The sequence below is a fragment of the Eutrigla gurnardus genome (genome assembly GCF_963514095.1).
Source record: "Eutrigla gurnardus genome assembly, chromosome: 11".
Taxonomy (NCBI): domain Eukaryota; kingdom Metazoa; phylum Chordata; class Actinopteri; order Perciformes; family Triglidae; genus Eutrigla; species Eutrigla gurnardus.
Window position 1 is genome coordinate 6,794,891 of NC_139925.1, and position 17,916 is coordinate 6,812,806.

A 17,916-nucleotide genomic window follows, 5' to 3' on the forward strand; every position below is an offset into this window, starting at 1 on the left:
TTCTTAGAAACTGTCGCTTTTTAATTAGTAGTTTCTACTCGTGGCAGACAATGGTTTAGATTGTTCTGAAAGGATAAAAAGTCAACTTTTTAACTCTTATTTTAAGCATTAAACGGTGTGTTTTCTATCACATGACAGTTTTCCTAAAGTTGGGTGTTAAAATCGTAATTTACCACCTTGCATAAGCCAAGTTCACACTACAGGACTTTCACAGTTGTCAGACTGCTATGCTGTTCAATACACAACCTACTCTATTGTAAACTTTAGGCCTTTAAGTCATGCTTTTCACACTACAGGACTGAGCTTTGTTTTGTACCTGAGATTGAAGGGCGGCAGTATATCCTCCTCTTCCTCAGAGGAATCAGAGTCATGATGATGATTCACCCTCCTTGCTCCCTCTGGCTTTTGTACAAAACTGTTGTGAAGTGTGAACTCATAAACCCTGTGCCATTATATGCGTTATATCTCCAGATTATAGTCAATAAACAGCTAGTTAAACATGGCAAAAACAAGTTTAAGGTTTTTCTGTCAGCCAATTAATGTACCGTTCATTTCAGAACAACCTGGGTTAACAAGAGACAACACATAAATGGATAAATGATCTATTTGAGGCTGCACCACCTGATCATGTTTATCAACTAATTGATGAATTGATCTAAAAATCTGTGAAATAGTTTGTTTTTCCAAGTATTGACATCAGTTAGGCTAAACTGTTGGGTAAAAATGCTACAACCAATAAGAGTGATGTCCAAAATCCCCACTAGGCAACTATCAGATATGTTTACTTCTTTTATTGATTAGAAGACTGTGCCCTAACTTTTATAACAAAAATAAATCTGTATCGGTCGGCTCTAAAATGTAGTCGGTACAATAACTTGATGAGATGTGTTTGTGTGTGTGGAGTTGCTGTCCTTTTACCTTCTTTTTATGGAGAGCATGCTGTGCTGACTGTGCTGTAACTTGACCCCATGTAATGATTGTTCCTTTTTCTTTTACAGGTTTCTACAAATCCTACCCAGAAGATGTACAGTGTGATGCTTCTCTCTTTGACCATTGACCTACATTTGGATATAAATGTCATGTTATAATAAACTACTTTTTTTTTTCTGTCTTCGTTTGCAAGTTTTCTTCATTGTCTGTTAAAACATTTGGGCAATGTGCTCCACATGATTTTAAAGTTCCGTGGCGGCAGTTTCAGTTCTTACTTTCATCCACCAACATGCAGTTCTGAAATCTTGTGAAAAGCATTTTGGAAATTAATTTCTCATTTCCCTCTGAGAAAACACTGTGAGCTATAAACAACAATTACTCAGCCAATGCAAACAATCCCACCATTATTTTAAGAGATCAATGTTACCAGTGTTTTTCAGGGACTTTCTGAGGGTTGTTTATCTTCATTAGCGAGCTGGAATGGCATTTGTGTAAACCTGTTATTTTGCTTGGCGGGGTCTAATCCCACAATAATCACACACACCATGCATGTATGGACATTTAAGGACAATGTGGAAAAACAGGTTTAATTCAGTTATACAGCCACTAGGGAATTAAATATATGTATTAATGTGTGTTTGAAACCCCATTTGATCTTTAGACACTATTAGGATCACACGCTGATGGAGTCACATGTCCCGCTGAGCGGTCAGCTGACGGTGAGACATCATAAAGGCAGATCATCAAGCGCCTCCGCCTGCATTGCAGTGCTCACCACCCTCAAAACTACACACTCACTTCTCTCCGAGGAAAACACACGCAGGACGAGCCGGGAAAACAGCGGAGTCATGCTGCTCCTCACTCTCCTTCTCGTGTCTTCAGGTAAAGTCGAGACGCGGTGGGAAACTAACGAATGAACGCGTGTATTTTGTCTGTGTTGTCGGCGGTTTTGTCTGGTTGTGTAACTGGCGAAGTGCGCTTCAACATGAGGAAGGCGGAAGCGCTTCAAAGCAGCGTTTTTCGCTTTAGTAAACACTTAACAAATCGGCTAATAGTAACTTTACCAGCAAACGCTGGTCAATGCCAATTGTATACGCAATTAAAGTGAACTGTTTTTGTCCTCATTGAATTAATTAAAAACGATAAGTACTAACTAGCTTTCATTTTTGAGGTTTTATAGCGTTAGTGTTGACTCGCTAGCTAACATTAGCCTGCCAGCTAGCGCTAGCTAATTTAATATCGCCACAACGTTAAGATGTAATTAAAACTTTAAATACGGCTTTAATCGTTATTTATTCGTGAATTAACGTTAAATAGGAACACCTCGGCCCCACTAACACAAAGCTAGCTACATTAGCAGCTAGCGTTAGCAAGCTAACACTTTGGAGATAACTGTTTATGTTTGTATATTAGCTAACAGCGTGTAATTTTCCCCAAACAAAGCCACAATCGATCCGATCTAACTTGCCCGCTTTGAACATAAGATGCACTTTTTGTTCCTTAATTTGGTTTCACAAAAAAAGTGAAGAGTATCTCCTCAAGCGGTGACTTTCATTTCATCTTTTACAGTAAAAAGGTCAATGTAACTTTCACCTTGGTGTTTTTTTTGGGTTCCTCACGATGTTTTTCGTAAGTGTGTGGTATCACTAACGGCTTGGCTATCTCATCCTTATTTTTAGACAAAACTGGGTCAGTGAAATGAACAGTTAGCTAAGTTATTCCTGCCATCATAGATGATTCATGAATGGCATGTTTTCTTCTTATCAGAGCACACGGTGTGGTTTCTTTGCAGTCTGTTGGCAGTATCGGTTTCTTCAAATCATGGTATTTGTCCTGTGTGTTTAGTGCTTATCTGCACTCCAACTTCTGGCTAAAAAAAATAAAAATAATTGAATGTATGTCCGCATACTTGCATGTGAATGTAATAAGCTGAGGGGCTCAATCATTATTGTTGTTAAACAAGTATAATGTGTATTTTAGAAACATGCTTCACAGCATACTTGCTGTTGTTGAACAATGCGATCTGAATCCCATTTGTCCCAGTTTTCAGTTTCGTAATGACGTCACAGAAAGGTGTATAGGCCTGTACATGTCCCAACTCCTGCTTTTTTTTGCTGACTTGTATCCTGTGTTCTTTATCTAACTGGTGACTTGTTTTTTTTTCTGCTGTGGGAGATTACACACACCAAAAGAAGTATAAAATATTCGCTGTGTGTATTTCCTTGTTGGTTGTTGAGTGTGTAGTGTACAGATGTACCCTCTTAGTCGGGAACAGCTTGTTATTTTCTCCCACTGCTCATGTGACTCATGTGGAGGGGGGCGTGGCCTGCTCGCAGTGGTCTGACTGGATCATTTGATGGTTTGTTTGGGCTTGGATCCATCACATTTTTGGGGATATTATCACCAAAAAGCTACACCGGACACACTGGACTTGGGCAACTCTACTGCTTTTTTATTCATTTATTATTATTAATTTATATTGTCATAATTCCCTATTTAGTTTTTCTGATTTGATGAAGATTATCTGTATATTTCTCTTTTTCTCAAGCAAGTTTTAAAGGAGTGCTTGTGAAAAGAGGAAACGCTGCTGCAAACTAAGTTTCCATTCCACTTCACCATTTACCACTGATCACATCCTCTTTTTGGCACTTACCCAAAATGTGGTGAAAATGCCTGCTTCTGCACCTGTGATGTATACGTAAATAATGTCTGTCCCTTATGTTGTTCTCTTGGGTTTGTTGCTTTCTGACTGGCTGGATGGTGGTGGGAAATGGTGGCATATGCTAATGATGTTTAGCAGTATGAGCCAATAGGATTCATTGTTTTTCTTTGATGGCAGTAATAAATCAGTTTTAGATTATGTACCCACATTCCTCAGTGTTTGGAGTAGTTGTAGCTTCCCGAAGCAAGCCTACTGGTTTTTCTTGACACTCAAGAACAGGAAATTTGGTTGGGGGGGGGGGGGGGGAGGGAGACGGGTGCATGCTTTTGTTGAATCATCAAAATGAACTTGGTATATGTCTCACACTGGACTAGCTGCCTTTTCTGGGGGTGGAAATCCTATTAGACCCAACTATGTTGAGTCAGTTTTAATACATTTGAGATCTTTAATGCCAATTCAGACTTGGTGGTTTTTGTCTCCCTTTTCAATGTTTACAGTTTTGTATTATATATGCCAAATATTTTTCATAGTTGAAAGTTGATTTGCAACCATTTCTTCCTTTTTTTTTTTTTTTTTTAAGCAAATGTTTTTGAGGAAGTATTTCAGCTTTGAATTCCCCATTTAGTCATCGCTTGCATCACCAGGAAGATTTATCAAAAGGTGTGCTGAAAAACATACCACCTTCTCTTAGCTTTTAGATCCTCTCCAATCTAAATGAATTGTATAAATGTGACTTATTATATATAGACAGAGAGTGCAGGCTCCTCCTAAAGGAAGGAACTGAATATTTAGCCTGGAGAACCAAAGGCCTTTTCAGCGTGTTCCTTACTTACCTCTTTAAGTAGTAATGTGCTTTGTCATGCGTTTGCTTCCTTTTTAAAAAGTTCTGACATTTGACTCTTTGTCTACTTTGCAGCTGTTGCGTCCCCTCTGCTGGGCACTGAGCAGTGTGCTCGTGGCCCCCCCTACTGGTGTCAGAATGTAAAGACGGCGTCTCTGTGTGGAGCTGTCTCTCACTGCCAAGAGAATGTCTGGAACAAGCCCCAGATGGTGAGCTCTTTCTACTTCTTTTTCTACGATAGTGACAATGTCATTTATATACTTTTGCACTTTCTAAAAACGATGTTGACATGAATCACAAAAAGAAGGCAAGCTCATCTTAAACTATCTCACGTTTCTTTTTAGTGTTTAAGTTATTCTGCACACCTGAAATATGTGGGACATTTTTACTTACCCACAAAACTGTCTGGTTTCAGAAATCGGTGCCATGTGACCTGTGTAAAGAGGTGTTGATTGTGGTGGAGCAGCTCCTGAAGGACAATGCTACTGAGGTAGGATGAAACATTCAAAATAAAAATGCCTTGTGTGTTGAGGACCTTTTTTTTTTTGATAAACAAGTGATTTGCCTGCATCTATCTGAAAACCTAAGCATTCCTTTGGAAGGCTGACGTCCAGGTATTTCTATCATTGCAGGCTGAGGTTCTTGGGGACCTGGAGAAGGCCTGCCAGCTCATCCCTGATCAAGGTTTGGCCGCAGAGTGCAAGGAGATGGTGGATAGCTACTACCCCATCATCATTGGAATCATTAAAGGAGAACTGGTGAGCACACCCAGCCTGTTCAAGTCTTGCCCTCTTCTTAGTTTGAAATCCTATGGTTTGCATTGTATCGGTGCCATCGTGAGATTTGTATTTAGAACTGTACAGGATGTTACTAAATATAATATAACATGTTTGACAAAGATCTTGTGAAAGCTTATTGGAGATCAGTTTATCGTTCAGCCTCATTTAAGTAAAGGTCCGTCTGCCCCTCAATGTCAAAATGGAAAAGAGAAGTGGCCGTCAACGAAATGCAGTGAGCTGAATAAGGGCTATTGATGGGGAAGTGAGTCAAAGTCTAAATGGGAACAGAGTAGTCGTTGTGTAATATCAAACCTAATGACTGGGAGCATTTTGTGTCGCTTTCTTTCAACTCTCACCTGCTAATAAAATGAATGGTTCTTCACAGATCATAGCTCACAGCTCAAAATAAAAAATTAAAATAAAGTGAACAGTTTTTGCGCACTGCCTGTTTTGCTAAGCTGTGAAATTTGCGCTGTGACAAAGTATCTTATTTATCTCAACCTAACATTCCTAGATTGTACAAGTTTCAAAGATGTCATTTAAACTCAATTTTAGGATAGGGTTTATTTACCTCTCCTCACACACAACGTGTAAACAAAATGTTTAAAATGAGGCACTTAATTATGAAATATCTGTTATTGAAGTAACTTAAACATGTTGTTTTTTCCAGGAGGATCCCGGTGTGGTGTGCGGAGCCCTCGGCCTGTGCGTGTCTCAGGAGGCAGCCCTGGCTAAGGTTCACGCCAAGGAGCAGCTCGTGTCCAATGAAATCCCTCAGGTGGATCTTTCCCAGAGAGTGTCTCCATTCCTCCTCAATGTGCCCGAGCTCCTCTTCCCTGGGAGCCCAAAGCACGAGGCGCCCAAACAAGAGAGTCCAAAGCAGGTACACGGTTTAACTCCCCTCTATGTTGGCCACCTGTTGTTGATGAATAACGTCTTCATTTGGCTCTGAATTCTTATCGTCCCTGTAGGAAAACGATGTCGTGTGCGAGGACTGCGTCAAGTTCCTGACTGACGCTCAAGCCGAAGCCAAGGAAAACACCTCATTTGTGGATTCTCTCGTTGAGAATATTCAGAAGCAGTGTGACCTGCTGGGCCCAGGCTTGTCTGCAATGGTGAGAGTCCTTCACGAGTTTATTTTTTATTTTATTTTTTTTCCCAAACAAGAAAAATCCTCGGGGAAAAATCTGTTTATTAACTAATTTATAAATGTTTTCCCATCGTTGCAGTGCAAAGAGTATGTCGACCAGTATTGCTCCGTCGTTATTCAACAGCTCATGTCCATGGTGAGTGTTTTAATCCTCCTCTTCATGTGCCTAACTGATTCCTCATTTAAGCCACATTATAAAATGACTGCCCATAATATTCTTACAATCATTGACAAGCTTTATCCTCAACTAGATGAGGTGTGATGAGTCTGATATTTTTTATGTTTTCGTAGTGCTAAACTCATTAAGCCTTGCTGGTCTGGACTTCAATTTGTTGACATCTTAAATCACTTCCATCTTTTTTTTTTTAAATGCTTTTGGTTTTTAAATTTCTGTGGTCTTTCTTTACCTTGTTTTCCTCCGTTATTTCCCCCCCCCGTCCCCTCCATTTATGTTCTGCTCTGGCATTTGTGTGCTGCTCCCCAGGAACAGGTAGGTCTTTGTTCAGCCTGCAACCTCTTAACCCCTAGCTCTTGCTGCCTGTGCTGTCCACTTGTAGTGCTACTCACCCGACCCTGTAGAGATGCATGTAACTGATAATCTTATTAGAAGGTAGACTCCTTAGGTTAACCTGAATATTGTGCTTGTGTGGTGAATGGCTTTGACACTTAAGTGCCTGTGAACACTACACATTTAGAGTCCCTGTCTTACAACATAATAAAGATGGTGCTTTTTTTATGTGGCGGTGTAAGTAGCTGATTATGTTGGATGGCTGTAAACGGTTTTGCCAGTGTGGGCGTGTTGCTGTGTGTTTGGTACTGATAAAAATAAGTTTTGTGTGTGTGTGAGACAGAAACTTCTGCATGTTGCATGGCTGGTAATATTGTGGAATGTTATGCAGATTTCAGGCCCACTTGATGTATCAATATGGCAATATTCACCATCTTGTGTCTGTTTGTGTCCTCAGCAACCCAAGGATATATGTGTCCACGCTGGCTTCTGTGCTGCTGAGAAGTCCATTCCCATGCTGAAGCTGCAGGCTGCCGAGATTCTACCTGCCAAAACTGTACCCGCTGCCAAAACTGTACCCGCTGCCAAAACTGTACCCGCTGCCGAGGCTGTGCCTGCTCTGAAGCTCTTCCCTGCCACCAAGGCTGTTCATGCTCTGAAGCTCTTCCCTGCCACCAAGGTTGAGGCTGCCAAGTCTGTTACGGTAGGTTATGGTTGGCATGTGGCTGACTCTCATCAGTACTTTATAATGATACAAGAAGAAGGGTTTTCAGCACAGTATTGCACATGACGGTTCCTCTTTCTGTTCCAGCACATGGTGCGCGTCCGCGAGTCCCCAACATGTGCCATCTGTGAGTTTGTCATGAAACAGGTCGAGAGCATGTTGGAGGATCAGAAAACAGAGGTGGGATGCGTTCTACCTGATGTATCCAATATGACCAACCGTAGGTGCAGCGAGGTTAGATTTCTGGCGACAAACTGACCAATCCGTGTCCTTCTCAGGAGCAAGTTGTTGAAGCTGTGGAGAAGGTGTGCACATACCTGCCCTCGTCTCTGAGTAAGGAGTGCAAGGATCTGATCGAGACCTACGGCCAGGCCATCATTGAGCTGCTGGTGCAGCAGGCTGACCCCAAGACTGTCTGCACAGTCCTGGCACTCTGCAATGATGCCAGCCGTGCATTTGTCCGTAAGTTCTCACCCGTCAGAAGCAGATGTTGTGCAGTGGTCATATTGGAGATGTAAGAACAAGGTCACACAGGAAATGATTAGAACTGTTGAGGTAAACTTGCATAGGGCTTTGGTTTAATGTTTGTTTTTCCTCTATAAAGACCATCCTAGTCAAGGCAGTCTCATTATTACAACATAATAATGACACGATAACAATATTGCAACATAATGTGCTCCATTTTTAACTGTAACCGCATTTGTGTAGCTGCTTTTTTAAGTTACGCTACGTTCTTTTTTTCATTCTTGGCTGTTGTTGTGTTGTAGAATACGAGTGTTTCGTTGGCTTCGTATGTGTTTGTTCTCTAAAATCAGAATGTTCTCCATTAGGTGTGACATCTAATTGTATCGTCTGTTTTGATTGGCCTCTGTGAAGCCAAATATGTATTCTCACGTGGGTAATAAAGGGGACTTCTGTTCTAATTCTTCCCAGCTGCACTCGACCAGACTCGCTTTAAGGCGGGCGGCTACTGCGACGTCTGTAAGATGGCCGTCAGATACATCGATGGCATTCTGGAGAAGAACGCAACCGAGGCAGAGATTGAGGCGGCTGTGAGGAAAGTCTGCAGCTTCCTGCCCGACTCTTTCCAGAGTGAGGTATTAGTTGCAGTAGTTCTTTTTATCTCTTTACTTTTTTGCAACTTTTACCCCATCCTCCTCGTAAACCTCTGTCTTTTTTCCAACAGTGTGACCAGATGATTGAACAGTATGAACCGATGCTTATCCAGCTGCTTCTCCAGATGCTTGACCCAGACTTTGTGTGCATGGTAAATAGTCAATTAGATTTATAGTGAACATGTGCACTCACTTACGTGTCATAAATCGTTATATTTAGCTTGCATGCGACCCAGTCTAGTATCTGAGGTTTCTTGTGTGTTTAACAGAAAGTGGGAGCCTGTCCTGAAGCTGTGCGCAAACTGCTAGGAACAGAGCAGTGCAGCTGGGGACCTGCGTTCTGGTGCAAGAACCAGGAGACGGCAACTCGGTGCAATGTAAGTACTTCAGCCATGTTTTGGCACCTAAACGTTTCCCCAGAGAGACATTCGTGAGCCCGTTATGAGGATATAAGCTACCTTTTTTGAAGGCTATGACTTCAAAATCATGATTCAGTTTTGAATCCCATCGCCGACCAATATTAATTCTTTAAAACTATGAAAACTGTTTTGTATAATTTTCTTTGAGGCTTGTCTGACCCCTGTTTTATGTCTTTCTTTTAGGCTTTGGCTCACTGCAGACGCTATGTGTGGGTATAGAGGAAGCACTGAGTGACCTGGAGGGAATTAAAAGAAGAAAAAATACTGTAGCGCTGCTTCCCACTTTTAATTTTTGTCCCATCTTTGTTTTAATGACTGCAGTTTGTTTAATAACTTTGCTATTTTGAAGATGTCATGGTGGAAAGGGACTGGACATGTTTTTTTTTTTTTTCTGGGGGCAAGGGAGGAGGGATGAGGTGTACAGGGGTCTGCATCTCAGCCTCTTAATGCTTCACTGAACATGAGTCGCAAAGATTCACCGTCAAGCTTTGGGCAGATTTACATCATTTTGGTTGTTCTTACCATTGTTGCTTACTGGGTGTGGTGTACGTAAGAACACACATTATAATATATAACATATATAAGTATAATGTTAACACAGCAGTTGGCTGCTAATCTGATGGATCCCTGCACCCCCCCATATGTATTTGATTCCTCCTTCCTGGAGGATCTGATTGGGAACAGGAGAGACTGCTCAGTGTGTAAGTATGACTGACCATAACTTTTAGCAGGGTAGCAGCAAATTAATATTTTGTAGAGATAAAATGTGTGTTCCTGTGTTAAGGAAGACATGGAGTACCTCCCACTCATCTCCCATTGTTTGCACTCTTCCTACTGATTTGTAAATCACTGTTTGTAACGTACACGGAGCATCTCTAATTCGATTGTCTGCCTCAAACCCTGAGCCAACTGTCAGTTATTCTGTACATTTTTTAAAATTAAAGTGATCCCAATCCACTTGGTTTCATTTGTTCATTTTCCCCGCTCTGCATTCTTCTTAAGTTTGTCATAAAAACTACATGTATTATGTAGTAATGTACAAGAGTAAACATTTATATAGCTGTTTATACTTTAAAGTTTTTTTTTAAAGTAACTACAAAGAAATTAATGTTTTGCAGAGTTGCAAAGTACTAAAGTACTAGAAGAAAAGAAGACTAAATATTGAATATGCAGACAGGCTTAGAGGTTTAAGATTGATCAAATATTTAAAAAGTGCCGACTATGTCCGACTTGTAAGGGATGCAGCTGAAGTGCACATTAAAAAATGATAGAACAAACTTGTTAATTTAAATGTTGAGTTTATAAAGTTTACAAACCTTGGACACTAATCAACCACATGTTCAACAATCGGCATGTATCGTTTACCTGCTGTATCCCTCATTAGGATGTGGTGCCATCTCCATGTTTTATTGTCGAGTAAAATAACATTTACACCCTGAATAACGAACGTCTGTACCGCCATCGTTCACTCATGTACTGAATGTGTGCATAACTGTTTTTTGCAATATGAAAACGTCATTATCTAATGAGGTATCCCTTCGGGACAACACTGTTTTGCTAGTGTTGCCTGGAGAGCTGCTTCCTGATCTTAGATATGTAGAGACCAAGACATGGCGGACATACTTAATGCTCCCATCATGAGCCACATTAGTGTAAACATTACATATTAATGTGAGGTATGAAATGGTTGAGATTTGGTTTAGAGCAGAAATTAAGTTTAGCCCTTTTCCCCTGATGGCAAACAACTGGCTTTACTGGTGCTTTCATGCACAGTCCAGCTATCGTCTGCTGTATAGCTCAACTACCACCGTAAACGACTGGGTGATATTGTCAACAGTCTGGTCAGATGCAGTGCACGATGAGCGCGGAGAAAGCGGATCCCACTGCGAGTCCCAGAGTGAGGAAGAAGGACATGACCACTCCTGTGGCCTCCGTCAGCTCCCGAGGTACGACCTTAGGGCCGTAGATCATTGGCAGAGTGCCTAGGTAGCCGTTAGTGAGGCCCAGCAGGCAGTTGAAGATCACAGGGTACAGGTCGGAGGCAAAAAGCACAGTGTGGATGTGGTCCCTTGGCTGGTAGTTACAGAAGATGAGCAGCGGCACCATGACGGAGCGACACAGCACCAGCGCAGGCAGGACTCGGCTGGTGGGACCAGGAACCTGCAGCCAGGCGGTGGCCTGCCGGCCGCAGAAGTCCGCTACGTTGTACAGGAGGAAACTGGTGAGCGGCACAAAGTAAGTGGTGGTCCAGGGGCTGCCGCTGTCTTTGTTGACGGACTGGATTCCCGAGGATACGGCGGGGAACATCATGATGGAGATGCAGAAGACGTAGAAGACGCTGAGGCCGAGCACCCACGTCTTCCTGAGGATCGGCCGCAGTGGTGGGACGGAGATGCTGCTCCCCGAGCCCGCCGCTCCCTCCTCGCTCGTGGTGCACACTGCTGCCTGCATGTAGTATCTAGAGAGAGGAGAACACGGCTAGTAACTGGTACATCTATTCTCCGACTCCTGAAATCAATAGATGTCTAGACGGGAGACAAGATGGTCATAATCCTGTCTTCAAAGTCAGGCTGGTATTTTTCAACCTGGCTGTTTTTCTGTCTAACTGACAACTATGGACAATGATTTCTGAAATTTGTGGGGTCTTTTCTGTGATCTTGTCTGACCAGTGACAGACTCTGATTATTATTGTCTAACAAGCACTTTAGTGAACGTGATATGTACATAACAATTAATTAAAACAATGTGTCCCCCATTATTATTGCAGGTTGTGATGTAAGTGACCCTTTAACCTTTAAATAACTTGCATAGGTACGATTATGTATGACAATAATTATGAAGTAATTTAACACAACTATGTGTAGGATTTGAACTTTTCTCCCTTTGGCACCATCTGGTGGCGATATGAGGAATGACACTGTGGCAGATAACATTGCACACTGCTGATTCTATCTGTAATCTGTATGATCCAGATTCAGATGAAAGTAAAAGAAAAAGTGTAACCATCACCTACATCTGTAAATGAAAATACAGGACTGCTAGATACCGTGTGTGTCTGTATAGGAACAATATTCTCTGGCTGCTACTGACCTGGAATATTCCATCTTGGGCAGCAGCAGATATGTAACGATGCAGATGAGGATGAAGATGTCGGCCGTGAGGAAATAGACCAGAGCGCTGTCTGTCACATCCTTCGCCACTGCCAGGTCTATGATTGATGCTACGGCACTCAACGTGCCTCCCATGCCCTGGCCTGAGACAAGACAGTACTGTGCAGTCAGACATAATGATGGCAAGACATATACATATATTTCACCAGTTAACACTTGATGAAGCTGCTAATGATGCGTATTGTATGTTTAAATCCTACAAAAGACAATATGACCTGAATGAGGACTGTACCCGATATAAGAGCCTGAGAAATCCTCATGGGGAAATGGCCACTGATCCCGAACACGCTGCCACAGAAGAGGTTGGACGCTCCGCTGACGACAGCCACGCTGACCAGCGTGCCGATGAAGAACTGCGTCCGGCAGTCCGACACGTCCACCTTCACCAGCACCGTGGTCACCACAAACACCGCCAGGATCACGAAAAGAGACGACAGGATCCGCACGTTTGCCGACAACCTACAGACGACGCACATGCAGAGATGATTAGCCAGGAGATCAGACGATCAACAGAATAATACAAGCAGAAGGAAATGTTTGCTGTGCTGTTGGGACAAAAAAAACAACATCCAGAGACATAAGAGGAATGAGCTGTGTGTGTGTGTGTGTGTGTGTGTGTGTGTGTGTGTGTGTGTGTGTGTGTGTGTGTGTGTGTGTGTGTGTGTGTGTGTGTGTGTGTGTGTGTGTGTGTGTGAGAGAGAATTAACCTGTTAACTAGGACGTAGTTGAGGATCAGACACAGCACCGAGGGCACCGTGGAGGCGATGGCCAGATAGCTTTCAAAGTAGTCCTGTAAATAGTTACAGAAAAAACAACATTTTAATCTGCTTGAATGTAAGAAGAAATGCATAGTCTCATACAAAATAAGAGGAAGTGAAAGCAGAAGGGGGAAAATTAAACTTTTCTTAGTCAAATAAAATTAAAAAAAAATCATCTCACAATGGCAGATATACTCCACCTTCATCCGAGTTGACCTGAAAACGCCCTTTGGCATTTCTAATTGTATAATTGTGTTGCGATGGATTTCTGTCAGACATGTGAAAGGACACTCAGTCCTCGTATCTGTCACAGGTCATGTGACAGCTCTATGAAAAACAGCGTGCAGAATTGCACAAATGTGCATCTTCCTGCGTGCATATCCATGCACGACCAACACATTCGCTGCCGTCTCTCTCACTCACGCTGAGGTTTGAACGCTGCTCCTCGTTGCCATCGGGATCAGTGTTGTTACTCAGTTTGTAAAGCCAGTAATGTTTGGCTGTTATGAAGAAGTTCCAGGGCAGCAGGGAGCCGATGCCCATCAGGAAGAAGACGATGTACACCATGTTGTAAGAGTCATCCGGACTGTAGCGCATGGCCAGAGGCACTGAGGAGTGTTTGGGAAGGAGCGACGCCGAGGGACTCTGGTCCTCGCTCTCCTCGTCCTCAGATACGTGGTGGTTGCCGAGGGCAGTCGGCACGTAGGAGGAGTTGAGACTGGGCTGTAAAGGCTCCTTGCCGTCCATTTTCACAGACAGAAATTAAGGATATTCACAAAATGAAGAGTAGAGAGAGGAAAGGGAAGGTTGTGACAGCGAAAAGAACAGGAAGTGTTAAGCTGAGATCTGTGAAGGAGAAGAAGAAAAAATTTTAGTTAAAAAAACAAAACAACGATGTTATTGCAATAAGTTTGGATGATGCTTTCGTTTACTTGAGCTTGTCCGGGCAGGAAAAGACATGTTGGTTGTGAAGCCATAGCCTGGGAGGTGCTGCAGCTGGTAGAGACCAGATACTGTGATGCTGCAATGCAAGGAGTCACTTTAAACCCCTGAGCTTTATCATCCAAAATACATTGAAATACATTCACAGGTATTTCTGTCATGGAGACACATGTAAGACCCAGAATAGAGAAGCTGTACTCGGTTCGTTTTCAGCACAAAACGCTGCTCAAAAATGTCATAAATGTCCTCAACAGGGACTATTTAAAAATAGCTCATCGTGACTCAGATGATGTGGAATGTGACACGAATGTATCGCCATATTTCTAACTGTGCCACCGCTGCACCAACAATATCAGGACTATTTGGCAGTTGCATGTGAGCTCAATGGAATCTGCCCTGAACTCGCTTAACTGGATTCAGGGCTGAGCAATTCTTCCAGTTAAATGCTCCATCATTTGCCCCACCCATTGTCTGGAAGCATTATTTGACCATTGATTTTTTCATCTCACACCTGTAAGTCTAACACAAGTAGTGAATAATAGTCATGAGGTAGATTGGAAGAGAGCTGCAGTCACGCTTTTCTACCACTGACAGGAATAAACATCTGCTTGCACAATGTGAGGTTTGATAACTATTTAAGGAGGTTATGGGACAGCTGACATGACACACTAAAGCTGACCTTGCAGTCTAAAGCATCACGTGTGTCACCAATGAGGAACCGTTATTCACATGATGCTTATAAAGGAGGAAAAAAAAGAAAGAAAGTAATTTCACGGACTCAAACTTCAGACGACAGTGAGGAGTTTAAGTCAAAAGCACCGCTCGGATCAATCACAGATTACTGATTTAGCTTAAATTCGTATCACTTTTGATTGGTTGAGACATTATTCTGCTGGTTCGGCCGCGGTCTTCGTTGTTCGGGTCTTCGTGCGAACAAACGTGGTGTAAACAATCCAACTAACAGCCGGTAAACGTTAGCTGAGTCGGTGTCCCAGCCTTGGAGAGGTCGGCTAACCAACGCGACTCGGGCCTAATGTTTTAAATAAAATATATATACATACATACATATAAATATAAACATACCTCAACTGTTGGTTGACACTCCCAAGTTGTTGCTTCTCACTTACTAAACGCTACACTGACACAAAACAATCCATTTCACGTAGAACGCTTCATTTCTGGTCAGCTGACAGCAGCGACGACAACAACAAGCCTTCCGGAACTGATCCTTCAGAGTAAAAGCGTAAACCGCACAAATCGGAAACCGATTCCATTAAAAACACGCATAATCTACTCAATAACAACGTGTATATATATATATATATGTCAGGTAATTTATACTCATCCTAGTCTATATACTTAAAACGAATGTTGAAATCAGCATAGGTTTTCAAATTAGTGCCCCCCACACTTTTATTATGAAAGCCAACCCACATGCTGCATTTTCCGGTTCTAAAATAAAAGCACGCGTTTAGAAATTAAACGTAATCCTATATCGACTCGAGTACACGCATGTACTTAAATTTATAATTATCACAGATATAGTATATAATTAAAAGTCGTAATACGTTGTCATTAAGAATAATAATATTGTACGCTATAAAAAGTAATTATGTCATCAAAAAATTCCTACTATACTATGACTTTTTTCACCATGATATAATCTGACTTTTTTCGACATGTGTTACAATACATTTTTAATGACTTTTTACCCCATGCTATACAATTACTTTTTTATTACCTTTTTACATGCTATATTATTTTTTTTCCAAAATCTTATACTCAGTGGCGGCGCCAGAGTATTTTTTCTGGTTCAACTACGGTGGGGCTAACTCATACGACGGTGGGGCTCAAATCAATGTCAGAATTTCAATGTGAATATATAACAACGCCCAGTGGCGCTGCCAGCCGGAATCCAGTACGTTACGACGTGACGTGGTGGTGCTGTTGAACTCCGCACTTTTCACATGGGAGAGAGAGGGGGATGTGACATGTATCAAAGGATCTCCAGCCGGGATTCGAACCTGAGGCTGCTGCATATATGCAGACATGGGTAAATGGCATGCACTCTAACCACTCAACCACCTGCCTGCCTGCCATGAATACGCCTTTTTATGACTGTTTTGGACTCACTACACTCAGATTTTGATTGACACGCAATATAGAAGCATATGTTAGGACTTTTACATCATTTTTACAACATTTTATGAATTTTGTCGATTTTTCACTTTTTTTTCGACATGCTATATAGTATGACTTTTTTTTTCCTGAAAAAATTGATCAAGGCTTTTTATGGCTTTTTTGGACTCACTACACTGAGACTTGGTGCATCAAGCGATATGAGCGATTTTTAAGACTCTTTAACAATTTTAAATATTTTTTTATGAATATATTCTGACTGACTTTTTCGTGAATTTTCGACACGCTATAGCATGACTTTTTTTTAACACTATGATCAAGGCTTTTTTTTTTAAAGATTATTTTCTTGCATAGACGCCTTTGTATTTAGCGGTGGATAGAGAGGAAACATGGGAGAGAGAGGGGGATGTGACATGTATCAAAGGATCTCCAGCCGGGATTCGAACCTGAGGCTGCTGCATATATGCAGACATGGGTAAATGGCATGCACTCTAACCACTCAACCACCTGCCTGCCTGCCACGAATAAACCTTTTTATGACTGTTTTGGACTCACTACACTCAGATTTTGATTGACACGCGATATAGAAGCATATGGCATGACTTTTACATAATTTTTACAACATTTTATGAATTTTGTCGATTTTTCACTTTTTTTTCCGACATGCTATAGTATGACTTTTTTTTTCCCTGAAAAAATTGATCAAGGCTTTTTATGGATGTTTTGGACTCACTACACTGAGACTTGGTGCATCAAGCGATATGAGCGATTTTTATGACTCTTTAACAATTTTAAATATTTTTTTATGAATATATTCTGACTGACTTTTTCGTGAATTTTCGACTTGCTATAGCATGACCTTTTTTTAACAATATGATCAAGGCTTTTTTTTTTTAAAGATCATTTTCTTGCATAGACACCTTTGTATTTAGCGGCGGATAGAGAGGAAACATGGGAGAGAGAGGGGGATGTGACATGTATCAAAGGCAGTGGCGGCGCCAGAGTATTTTTTCTGGTTCAACTACGGTGGGGCTAACTCATACGACGGTGGGGCTCAAATCAATGTCAGAATTTCAATGTGAATATATAACAACACCCAGTGGCGCTGCCAGCCGGAATCCAGTACGCACTGGGAGGACTTTTTTTGAAGGTGGAAAAAAAAAATTGATGCTGCTGAACCGGGCCGGATGCAGCCGCATTTGAGAGGACGATCGCGCGTGTGTGCGCAATTACGCATAGCGTGTGTTGGCCCCTCTCCACTACACAATACAGCTCGGCTCTAGTCTCGTCACCTCTCTGCTGCTGAGCACTGTGGGCCGAGCCGATGCATGTCTCTCTCCCCGGGCCGGCAGAGTTATCATACCGTACTGTGCGTGCGTGTCCAAGCGTGTGTGTGCGTGCGTGGAGTGCTCACAAGCGTGCGCTTGTGTTTAGGTCGGGGATGGAGGGCACAAAAAACTATTTGCACCGGGGCGTATAACCATGATATACACTACTGATTTCACTGATACTGAAAACATTAGATTTTGTCTTAAAAAAGTATTTTTCCATTTGTTGTTGTATTTGCCGTTTCTGTGCGTACATTGAAATTGAATCCTGGCGGCGCCGCTGACAACACCCTCCCACAACTATAAACACGCACACAGGGAGAGAGGTTAACAGCCGGGACCCGAGTGGTCATCTTCCCCTGCAGGTGTCAACGGTGCGTCCGTAGTTTTATCCAACACGCCCGCCACCGCCATCTGTTGTTCCGTCCGACGACGTTTAAAAACAAATGTA

The 17,916-nt window shown here is 42.1% G+C and overlaps 2 protein-coding genes across 5 annotated transcripts; one reads left to right on the plus strand and one right to left on the minus strand.

Annotated features, from left to right (window-relative positions):
* Window positions 1–1,652: 1,652 nt before the first annotated feature.
* psap (prosaposin) lies at window positions 1,653–10,085 on the plus strand. Of its 4 annotated transcripts, none has more exons than XM_084021293.1 (15): window positions 1,653–1,812; window positions 4,509–4,642; window positions 4,849–4,923; window positions 5,066–5,191; window positions 5,883–6,095; window positions 6,184–6,327; window positions 6,442–6,504; window positions 7,328–7,415; window positions 7,452–7,573; window positions 7,682–7,774; window positions 7,873–8,056; window positions 8,528–8,691; window positions 8,781–8,861; window positions 8,979–9,086; window positions 9,312–10,085. In XM_084021293.1, exons 1-15 carry the CDS (start codon window positions 1,779–1,781, stop codon window positions 9,345–9,347), a joined length of 1,665 nt encoding a protein of 554 aa, XP_083877419.1. In that variant the 5' UTR covers window positions 1,653–1,778; the 3' UTR covers window positions 9,348–10,085. The 4 variants fall into 4 exon arrangements, with proteins under 4 accessions (XP_083877419.1, XP_083877420.1, XP_083877417.1 ...); XM_084021294.1 differs by having other exon boundaries at window positions 6,442–6,498; XM_084021291.1 differs by having other exon boundaries at window positions 7,328–7,573.
* Window positions 10,086–10,392: 307 nt separating this feature from the next.
* On the minus strand, window positions 10,393–15,187 carry slc29a3 (solute carrier family 29 member 3). The gene is made up of 7 exons (XM_084021006.1): window positions 15,082–15,187; window positions 13,989–14,077; window positions 13,480–13,902; window positions 13,006–13,088; window positions 12,531–12,757; window positions 12,219–12,381; window positions 10,393–11,586 (listed from the first exon to the last, which is right to left on the minus strand). Exons 3-7 carry the CDS (start codon window positions 13,801–13,803, stop codon window positions 10,971–10,973), a joined length of 1,413 nt encoding a protein of 470 aa, XP_083877132.1. The 5' UTR covers window positions 13,804–13,902; window positions 13,989–14,077; window positions 15,082–15,187; the 3' UTR covers window positions 10,393–10,970.
* Window positions 15,188–17,916: the final 2,729 nt, after the last annotated feature.

Excerpts from the sequence above, each read along its gene's own strand:
- slc29a3 (XM_084021006.1), bottom strand. The coding sequence starts at position 13,803 with ATGGACGGCAAGGAGCCTTTACAGCCCAGTCTCAACTCCTCCTACGTG. Across the intron at positions 13,089-13,479 it reads AGCAGCGTTCAAACCTCAGC|GACTACTTTGAAAGCTATCT; the intron begins GTGAGTGAGAGA and ends AACTATTTACAG. Across the intron at positions 12,758-13,005 it reads AACTACGTCCTAGTTAACAG|GTTGTCGGCAAACGTGCGGA; the intron begins GTTAATTCTCTC and ends CGTCGTCTGTAG.
- psap (XM_084021291.1), top strand. The coding sequence starts at position 1,779 with ATGCTGCTCCTCACTCTCCTTCTCGTGTCTTCAG. Across the intron at positions 4,643-4,848 it reads TCTGGAACAAGCCCCAGATG|AAATCGGTGCCATGTGACCT; the intron begins GTGAGCTCTTTC and ends GTCTGGTTTCAG. Across the intron at positions 9,087-9,311 it reads AGACGGCAACTCGGTGCAAT|GCTTTGGCTCACTGCAGACG; the intron begins GTAAGTACTTCA and ends TCTTTCTTTTAG.